We start from the raw sequence: 10,577 nt of genomic DNA on the forward strand, positions 1-10,577 counted from the left end.
TTAAGATAAGTAAAACAGGGAGATCAGATGGGTACTGCTGGAAACATACGAAGTCCGGACACTACACGGTCAGATCAGGTTACGATGTTGCAGTCGAACAGAGGAGATACCAAAGCTTCAATCCGTTAGTCGAACCAAGCATAACACCTTTGAAGAAACTAGTGTGGAAACTAAAAACGGCAAGAAAGATCAAACATTTTCTTTGGCAAGCCCTTTCAGGCTGTGTGTCCTCGGCAAGTAAGCTGGTCGAAAGGCATTGTGGGACAGATACTACCTGTCAACGATGTGGAGCTGAGATGGAGAGTATAAATCATATACTGTTTGAATGCCCACCTGCCTTTCAATGCTGGATTCTTTCGCCGATACCAACACCTCCGGGGCTTTTCCCGTGTACTTCCCTATATGCGAATTTTGAATATCTCTTGCAACAGGTGGCTACAGCAGAAGGAGAGAATGGCTTCTCAATGTTTCCCTGGCTGATTTGGTATGTGTGGAAGGCAAGGAATGAGAAGTGCTTCAATGCAAAAGATATATCCCCTCTTGATTCCCTTCAAATGGCGCAACAAGAAGCTGTAACATGGAAGGTCGCCCAGCTGGGAGACGAGATTACAGAAGAAGAAGAACCCCCAGCACAAAGAAACCAATCCCTATCGCCGTCATATACTAGAACGGATCGTCGGTACACTTGCCAAGTAGATGGCTCGTGGGCAGCGAGTGACGAACGGATGGGAATGGGTTTTGTTATCTTAGTGGCGGGGGAAGAGATCCTTCAAGGACAGAGTTGTACTCACAGAGTTCAGTCACCTATACATGCCGAAGCGGAGGGAATCATCTGGGCCATGAAAGAAGCTCGAGCTCGAAGTCTTGATGATATCACCTTCGCCTCAGACTGTCAACAACTGGTGAACCTAGTGAACAGAGATGAAGTATGGCCTGCGCTATCAACAGAGTTGGATGAAATTAAATACTTGTTGTCTAAGTTTCAGAGTGTTGGATTAATCTTTTTACCGCGTTCTTGTAATATCCGTGCGGACTCCTTGGCTAAAGGAGGACGTTCACGTGCGTACTGCTTTGCGGCTGTAAACTCCCTGGTCCCCTTCTTGCCTGCTCTAGAAGCTCGCCATGAAGAACCAGTATGATTCTATATATTTAAGCTAGTTTGATGCCAAAAAAAAAAAAAAAAAAGGGTTAGAAATTGAAAAATATCTGACGAAAGCGGAAAGTGAAACCAACATCCACCAACAACCCCCCCTTCTCTGCCGTTCTTGTAGTAGTTGAGTTGAGCTTCTCCTTCTTCTTCTTCTTCTTCTACACCTAATCCTCTATCTCTCTTCGAAATCTGATTCCTCATTCTTCCAAGGTTCATGATTTCTCCCACTCAGATCTCATTTTCGTTTTTTTTCTTCTTCCTTGTGATCGTAATTATGCAGTATTAACTCTACTGAGATTGTTCGGTGATCCGTTTGATTTTGGCTTCTTCTACTCAACTTCGATCTCTCTGTTGGCTTAGATCACTGAGATTCTCACTTCATGCAAATGATTATTAGATTTTGATCTCCAGTTTCTCTGATGAGATTTTTCCACTAGAAATTCAATCTGTGTTACTGAAGTTCGATTCGTTGCAATCAATTCGTTTGCATGCTGACTAACGTTTTCTTTTGTGTGTGTGTGTGTGGAAGTTAAGCGTTTGAGTGTAAGATGGGATCAGGTCAGTGGCACGTAGAGAAAAGGTCTACTCTAAGGAACGATTCGTTTGTTAAGGAGTCCGGTTCAGCTCCAGAGACTGGTTGCCTCTCCATCGTCGTCCTTGGCGCCTCCGGTGATCTTGCCAAGAAGAAGACTTTTCCTGCCCTTTTCAACCTTTACCGCCAGGGGTTTCTCAACCCTGATGAAGTTCACATCTTTGGGTATGCCAGGACTCAGCTCTCTGATGAGGAGCTTCGAGATCGGATCCGTGGGTGAGTGGATGCCTTTTCCATTGTTTTCTCCTCCTCCTCCTCCTCAACAGTTATTGAATCAACTTTTTTTATATGCAGATACCTTGTTGATCAGAAGAACGCAGATGCCTTGTCAAAGTTTCTACAGCTGGTTAGTTCATTCTTTTTGGGGTTTTAATAGATCAGTCTTTCTCGGTACTGAAAAGTATGAGTATGTAGATCAAGTATGTGAGTGGCCCTTATGACTCTGAGGAGGGGTTCCAGAGACTAGACAGGGCCATTTCGGAGCACGAAATCTCCAAAAGGAGTTCTGAAGGATCCTCCAGGAGGCTTTTTTACCTAGCACTTCCACCGTCTGTTTATCCTTCTGTGTGCAAGATGATCAAGACATGCTGCATGAACAAATGTAGTGTTCCCTTTCAGCTCTACAGTTTTTTTTCTTATGTTGTTTGGCATTTTCATGAATTTTTTGTATTTGCAGCTGACCTTGGTGGATGGACACGGATTGTTGTTGAGAAGCCATTTGGAAAGGACCTGGAGTCTGCTGAGCAACTCAGTTCTCAGATTGGAGAGTTGTTTGATGAATCGCAGATTTATCGTATTGATCATTATCTTGGCAAGGAATTGGTCCAAAACATGGTAAGTAACATGCTTAGAGTCTAGTGCTTTGGACAATCAGTAACCATTGCCATCACTTGTGTAGTTGGTCCTCCGATTTGCCAATCGCTTTTTCCTGCCACTTTGGAACCGTGACAATATCGAGAACGTCCAGGTGAGAGCTGTGACAGAAATTGTTAGACTGTTATTTAGAGTTAAACGCACATTATGTTGAAATGCTTTTCTTGCAGATTGTTTTCAGGGAAGATTTTGGAACTGAAGGGCGCGGCGGATATTTTGATGAATACGGGTACTTTCTTCTTCTTGTTATTCATTTAGGACCCTTGACACCAGTGCGTATCTGATGAAATGTACACTTGCTGTTTTACAGAATCATCCGCGATATTATCCAAAACCATCTGCTCCAGGCAAGTATACCTGACATAATTTTCATGTGATTGTTTCCCTCAGAGTTTCTCTGTAAGTGCAAATGCTTTCATGTGTTTACTGATTTTTAGAGATACCTGCAGGTTCTTTGCCTTGTTGCCATGGAGAAACCAATATCTCTTAAGCCGGAGCACATTCGGGATGAGAAAGTGAAGGTGACTAGTTATTTGGGACCTAATAGCCATTTTAATGAGTGTTATTTGCCTCTATTCTCTGGATTAAATATGCTTTTGGAACATTTCTTTGGAACCTAGTTACATTTTCATCTGCAATCTCATTAAGTTAATTCAAATTTACTGTTGATTTCAGGTGCTTCAGTCAGTGGTTCCAATAACAGATGAAGAGGTGGTTCTTGGACAATATGAAGGGTATAGAGATGATCCTACTGTTCCAGACGACTCAAATACTCCAACGTTTGCCACAACAATTCTTCGCATTCACAACGAAAGATGGGAAGGTAACATGTCCCCACTTTACTCTTTTAAGTTTTCAATTATATCATGGCTGATCATCTTTTCACTAAACGGATATAATTCATTCATAAGAGTGCATATTAATCAGCACGAAGATGAGAAAAGTTGTAGGTTTCATGAAAAGTTGTATGTGGCTTTACTCCATTGTGTATGCTCAAAACTAACTCTTCCTTACCTAAAAAACAAAATACATTAGTTTAGGTCATGTTATGATTATCCATCAACTATATAAAAAGTACATCTTTGTCTTTCAGGTGTACCCTTTATACTGAAGGCTGGAAAAGCGTTGAATTCAAGGAAGGCAGAAATTCGAATTCAGTTCAAGGATGTTCCAGGCGACATATTTAGATGTATTGTTTTACTCTGACATGTTCTTTTAGATGTGGCTTAAGCTCTTCTTATAGCTTCTCCAATTCAAATTTATGTGCTGAAACTCTTGCGCATGCAACAGGTCAGAAGCAAGGGAGGAACGAGTTTGTGATACGCCTGCAACCTTCAGAGGCAATGTACATGAAGCTAACTGTAAGTATACGATGAACAAACCAACATAACTTAACTAACTATTGGAAGGAGAGATTCACTCTGACCTATGACTCTCTTGGCTGTGCTTTTGCTACACAGGTTAAGCAACCGGGTCTGGAGATGCAAACCGTGCAAAGTGAACTAGACTTGTCATACGGGCAACGTTATCAAGGTGTCTCGATCCCAGAGGCATACGAGCGCTTAATTCTTGACACGTAAGAAACCATTTCCAGTTGCTTTCTTCTGTTCATCCATATCGCTGTTATATTCAGTTTTTTTTTTCCCATGTTTCTGCAGAATCAAAGGTGATCAACAGCATTTCGTTCGCAGAGACGAACTAAAGGTAGACACATTTCCTTTCTCCACCCTTGAACTGAATCAATCTCAGAGATCTCTCTTGACACAATCAAAACATAGATACAGTTTTAGAAGCTGACTTTGGTGTCAATTTTGATGGTCACAGGTTGCGTGGGAGATCTTTACGCCGTTGCTGCACAGGATTGACAAAGGAGAAGTGAAGTCAATCCCATACAAACCAGGAAGCCGAGGGCCAAAAGAAGCTGATCAGTTACTGGAGAAAGCTGGTTACCTTCAAACTCATGGCTACATCTGGATCCCTCCTACACTATAATCCACACATATATATATATATATATATATGTATGTATACGGTAAGTAAACAACTAGACATCTCTTTCCCTGAATGGTCTATCTCTGAGTTTGGTCACTGTATGTGAACCTATGTAACTTCTGTTGTTCCCTTTGAGATTTTGTCTTGTGTCTTGCTTTGTTGTATTAAAAACATAATAAGAGTTGTTTTCCTGGTGGAAATTCTATCCCGTTAGTGCATTTTGCCCATTTATACCTGAGATGGGCGCTGACTCCACATGGACGTAAGATTAGCCTTTTCCACAAAAAAAAAAATCATATATTATTAATTTGTAAGTCGTATTAATTAACAAAGCACCTAATTTTACCGAATCCAAAAACCAAACTGAACCTGGAATGATAAAAATGAATTCAAATCTATCTAAATCCTACATAAATACCGAGTGGAATTTATTTTATAATATTTTGAGTTATGGGGTTTATTCAAACCGGATTCGAACTCGAATAGATATAAAAAGAAACCTGAAAATTAGAAACCTGAAAATTTCAAAATTCTGGAAAATATTCATACCAAACCTGAACTTAATCCGAAATAAGTACTAAAAACACTGTAAGATTTTATTGAGTATTTCAAATAAGTATATATTGTATGAGTAATTAACTCAAATACTTATTTAACATACTTGGTATTTGGTGTTTTTCCTTATATAGTCGGGTTTATTGAGTTCGTTGGGTTTTCATTTCGGGTTTATCAGATATGATGTGTTTGTTGTTCTCTAATTTCATTGTCTTTACTCTTTTCACTTGTAGAAAATCACACCAAAACCAAAAAGAATGTGATAAGAGCATTTTTCATTTCACATTTCAATTTTTTTTGTTTTTTGTTGTCTTGTTTCACTAGATGTTTATTTGGTTTTGGGTTTAACTAAGTACAAAACAGTATTTTGGAACCTGAAATCTAACTACGATTTGAAACCCAAAACTATAACGGGTTCAACCGATTTTTAGAAATGTTACTAAACCTGAACCGAATACGAATCAAACTTTTATAATATCCGAATGAAGCTGAAATTCATAAATTTGAAAACCCGATTGAATTCGAACCGAAACTGGTCCCGACTGACTAGCCCTAGCATATATTTTCAGTTTACTCGTAACAAACAGAAATTTTACTAATAATTCCCATTCCTTCTTGAACTCAATTTTTTTTTAAAATAGAGTTGCTTGCCATTTAACATTTTACCCCAAAAGAAATTGATTGCTCGGTCTAAGTCAACAAATCCAATAAATTCCCGACTGAAATTGATTCGAACCTGATCCGTGGACGGCCTAGTTAAATTGATTGATGATGAATAGACATGGCCAGGTTTGGCTTCAAAATGGTATATGTTAATGTCAACCTTTTTCGCCAAAATAACGCCCATGCACAAGTTTCTAAATTTTCTCATATAAACAAATATGATTTCTCTTTGGTTAGCTCCACAAGCTAAACTTTTTGAATCAATTTACTAAAACATGGAGTTTAATGTAAAATAAAAAATCATATAACAAACAGAGATTTATTGATGAAAATAAGATGTCTCAAACAAGGTCAATATATAATTCAGAGAGCTCTTTGATTCAATCCAGATTCACAACCCGTAGGATTTCACAAGACGAAAGTATCACAACAAAATCTCACAGCAACAAGTTCTTCCATCCATGCCTGACCAAGATCAACGGTTCAGAGAAAAGAGCATGCTCTGCCCGCCGGGCAAGTAAGCCACATTCGGAGATCTAGCAAGAGTAGCTGCGACCTCCCTCGAAGCCTCAATCCTCCTAAGTTCGATAAGTCCCATACCAGCCTTAGCCGTAGCATCAGAGATCAACTGTGCAGCTTCGCTCTCACCTTCAGCTCTTATAACCGCGGCTCTCCTCTCTTGATCAGCCTTCATCACCACAAACTTAGACCTCTCTGCCTCTTGCTGAGCCACTTGTTTCTGCTCAACAGCCTTCGAGAACTCGTAACCGTAAGACAAGTGCGTGATTGCAACGTCGTCGAGGACAATGTTGAAGTCTTTGGCACGTTTGATTAGCGATTCACGAACAAGCGCTGAGACGTGAGGACGCTCTGTGAGGAGCTGGTCAGCGTTGAACTGTGCAACTACAGCCTTTAAAACCTCGTTTCCAATCGAAGGAAGAACCTTCTCGTCATACTCTAGACCCAACGTTTGGAATATGTATGGGAGACGCATAACCTTGAGGTATGATGTTAAATATATTAGTTGGTTCTGTTCGGTTAAATAACCGGTTGTATAACTGAACTTAACCAACTAATTTAGTCAACTCCACTAATCTGCTTAACCGGGACTTAACCAACTAATCTAGTCCACTCCACTAATCAGCTTAACCGGGACTTAACCAACTAGTCTACTTCACATAATCTGTTTAACCGAACTTAACCAACTAATCTAGTTCACATACCTCGGGGCGAGAGAGAACACGAAGGGTGAGATTAACCATCTGAAGATCCTTCGTACCGGAGATTGAAGAGAAGGTGTGAGGCTTCGTGCGGATGTCGAAGATGTGAGGCTTCTGGAGAATCGGGATCAGGAAGTGAGTTCCTTCGCCGACGGTTTGATCCATCACTCCTCTGAATCGATCGAAGATCACAGCTCTCTCTCCGCCGTCTACTGTGTATAGCGACGTGTTCAGCACCGTCGCCGCCGTTCCCAGACCGAAAGCCGCCTTTGCTATATTCGAAAGGAGCGAAACCGCCGCTTGTTGGCTTCCCATTTTTATTCCTGAGACGAGAAGAAGATCGAAGAGAGAGAGAGAGAGACGATGAGAGTTTTGTTAGGGTTTATGAGATGGTGATTCGGGAAGCTACGGACGGGGAAGGCTTTAATGGGCCAAGTAAATTGCCTAATATCACGAACTGTAGCCCATTCAGATTTCTTCTGAATTTTAATATTTGTGATTTTTCTGCTTATATTATTTGTGGAAGCATAGTAGCCTATTGCTTACTGTTTAAATGCTTCTATATCTAGGTCTAGGATGTGAACCCCAAATTATGCAAATTCTTATATATTACAGGAAATTCAGATTTTAAGTCCCGGAGAATAGCGATTTATTAATGCAGACTATAAAAAAAAGATTTGCAAGAAAGATTTGCAAGAAAGCTTTAACATGGTACAAGTAAATCTGGTACATAAATAGATCTTAATAGAACGGCTCAAATGATGCAGTTAGACATATATCTTCAGAAGACATGTAGTATTGTTGGTTGTCGATTGTCTATGTAATCTTTCTCATAAATGTAATGTCATAATAAATCAGCGTTAAAAAAACATGTATTATTTGACATTTTATTATCATTTTTTAAGCTGAATAACCAAGAAAATCAAATCAATAACAAAACATTTGATCATACTCTTTGAGGACTGTATACAAATGATTGATTGGACTTTAGCTTTATTTGTTTTAAAATCACTAAATTTACCAATCATGTTGTAGCTTTATTTTTAAAAGTTAAAAGTTACATCAAGTTTCTATTAATTTTTACAATAATGCTTTAACTTTATTTTTAAAGGTACATCAAAAAAATAAAGCAATTTTTTTTCTTATGTATTTTAGGCAAAAAACATACATCTCCTTTTTATATGATTAGAATCTGTAATTTATATGGTTTCAGTTTTGTATAATTGTCTAAGGTGACTTTGTTTGTTTTGCGTTGGATTGGGTGAGACAAATGAAAAGCTTGTAATTTATATGGTTTCAGTTTTGTATAATTGTCTAAGGTGACTTTGTTTGTTTTGCGTTGACTAAGATGCATGTCTTAGGAACGAAAAAAAAACTTGTAATGTATTTGTTTTATGAGTTATAGTAGCATGAATATTGACTGTTGTGATTGTATTTGTTTCATTGTTCAAAGGTATGGTGATGGATCAATTGCCTAAACACATAGTTCAAGAGGGAACTAAAACACAAATTGATAAAGCTCAACAACAGTTGCTGAATAATCATCCTTCAGAGCTTGAAGAATTTTATTCTGAGTAGAGTACATAGAAGTCTTGAGCAATAAAGAGTGATCCACAGCTTTGTTTGTAAGCAGCTGTTGACCGCAAAGATTCACGAGTTGTGGTTCGTGTTTGCTAGGAGGCCTATGAAATTTTCAGTGCAAGAATTCTTTGCACTCACTAGTCTGAAATATGAAGATGAACCCGACTTGGAGATTGATAACTGGATAGATGAAAATGGATTTTAAAGTAAGTTGATCAAGAGAAGATGAAATATATACCTATAAAGAAAATCAAGAAGAAGCATCTGAAAACTTGTAAAAATGTGGTCTCATGTTGATAGGCTGAAGTTGGTGTATTTTTCTGTGATTTCTGGTATAATTATGGCGAAGGACGGAAGGTGTGATTTCAACACAAATACATCAAGATCGTGATGGATTTCAATAAGATGAGAAAGTATCCATAGGGTCTTCACGCATTTGATGAGCTGGTGAGTTCCATTATCAAAGCTATGGAAAAAGGGATCATAGCAGCTATGTTATAGATAGACTCTCGTAAGCACTTCAGATTTGGTTGATGGAGGCTATCCCAGACATTACGACTCTGTTGGGTTGAAAACTAAAAGATGGTATCACAAGCATGAGATGCAGTAACTGGAAAGGATCTTATAAGGTTTCTTACGAGGATATTAATAGTCTGATTTTGGATCCAAAGTAATTTCTGATTCTTTATTAATGTAACTGATTTTCATTATGTTTTCATACATCTCTTTCATTGGGAATTGCAATGTTATAGTTCATGCTGACTTTATACAAGCTGAAAAATATCTTGCGTCCATTCTCCGTTCTCATAATATTTACGACATCATTTGATTTGGACCTTCTTTCACACATTAATACCGATGCATTAGTAGATTGCCAATAGATTTTGCAGAAGCTGTCCGAGCATCATTTTTTTCTAGTTGATGTAGCACAGGTATGATTCGCCACATATTTTTTTATGGTGAAATATGCGAATTCTAAATAACCCCTTTGCACGAACGCTTCAGTAGCAGTTGTTGTCTATGCACTGGAATATATCAAAATTTTGTATCTAACTTCACAACTTTGTAATTGAAGTATGCTTCATTGCTGAAATTTCGAATGATGCTTTCAATAACAATTTGTTTCAAAACGTTTCATCCTGCTTTACAACTTCCATCAACAAAAATTGAACACTATTTCCTTTGTTTTCTTATTTCTTACTCAAGTCAACATCATCATATTTATCGCAATCATTCAAGTTACAATTGTCGTTAAAAACTGATTTAAGTTTTGGTTTAGATTATAGATTTGAAACTGTTTTATTTTATTTTGGAAGAAAATACCTTTTTTGTGAAACAAAGGTTTATGTACAGATATATATATATATATATATATGTATATTTCTTGGTTGAAAAAAAAAGATATTTCCTTTTTGATTTAAGTTGTTTTATAAAAATATAAAGAAAAAAATTAAAATTCATTATATATGTAAAAACTATATATTTATGGATATTTTGTTTCTATTATTTAGGTAGGTTATGTAAGATTAAAAAAGGAAAATAAAATTTGTAAAATTTCCAAAAGTTAAAAAAAAAAGAAAAAAGAAATTAAAACCTAATTAAAAATTTACTATATAAAAAGGAAAGAAAAATAGTTTAAGTAATCAAAATTATGCATAACTTTTAACTCATTAAGGTTAACTTTGCAATCCGACATTATAAAAATTAACTTGAGAACAAACATATAAAGTTGACTTGTCAAATAATATTATAGAGATGGAAACATCGTATTTATTTTAAAATTTTAATGTGTTTTGTGTGAAAATTTCAAATATACATTTTTAAAATAAAGGTAGTATCTTCTTATCATGGTTAGTTCCTATAGTTTATTTTGTGGCTATTTTATATTTTATAAATATTAAGAAAAATTATCTTTACTATATTTTGTTTCATAAACTAACTCGTATCCAAA

At 37.2% G+C, this 10,577-nt stretch overlaps 2 protein-coding genes across 3 annotated transcripts; one reads left to right on the forward strand and one right to left on the reverse strand.

Moving 5' to 3' along the window:
* Positions 1-1,175: 1,175 nt before the first annotated feature.
* Positions 1,176-4,825, forward strand: LOC106352699 (glucose-6-phosphate 1-dehydrogenase 6, cytoplasmic-like). Of its 2 annotated transcripts, none has more exons than XM_013792334.3 (15): positions 1,176-1,360; positions 1,680-1,958; positions 2,037-2,088; positions 2,157-2,343; positions 2,419-2,576; positions 2,641-2,709; positions 2,786-2,844; positions 2,926-2,962; positions 3,065-3,136; positions 3,291-3,438; positions 3,709-3,804; positions 3,906-3,976; positions 4,076-4,191; positions 4,274-4,319; positions 4,440-4,825. In XM_013792334.3, exons 2-15 carry the CDS (start codon positions 1,699-1,701, stop codon positions 4,605-4,607), a joined length of 1,539 nt encoding a protein of 512 aa, XP_013647788.2. In that variant the 5' UTR covers positions 1,176-1,360; positions 1,680-1,698; the 3' UTR covers positions 4,608-4,825. The 2 variants fall into 2 exon arrangements, with proteins under 2 accessions (XP_013647788.2, XP_022553095.2); XM_022697374.2 differs by having other exon boundaries at positions 1,192-1,360; positions 1,685-1,958.
* A 1,305-nt stretch (positions 4,826-6,130) lies between these two features.
* Positions 6,131-7,659, reverse strand: LOC106352700 (prohibitin-3, mitochondrial-like). Its single transcript, XM_013792337.3, has 2 exons — positions 7,049-7,659; positions 6,131-6,822 (listed from the first exon to the last, which is right to left on the reverse strand). Exons 1-2 carry the CDS (start codon positions 7,358-7,360, stop codon positions 6,301-6,303), a joined length of 834 nt encoding a protein of 277 aa, XP_013647791.2. The 5' UTR covers positions 7,361-7,659; the 3' UTR covers positions 6,131-6,300.
* Between the last annotated feature and the right edge of the window lie 2,918 nt (positions 7,660-10,577).

Source organism: Brassica napus, chromosome A7 (genome assembly GCF_020379485.1).
Source record: "Brassica napus cultivar Da-Ae chromosome A7, Da-Ae, whole genome shotgun sequence".
Taxonomy (NCBI): Eukaryota; Viridiplantae; Streptophyta; class Magnoliopsida; order Brassicales; family Brassicaceae; genus Brassica; species Brassica napus.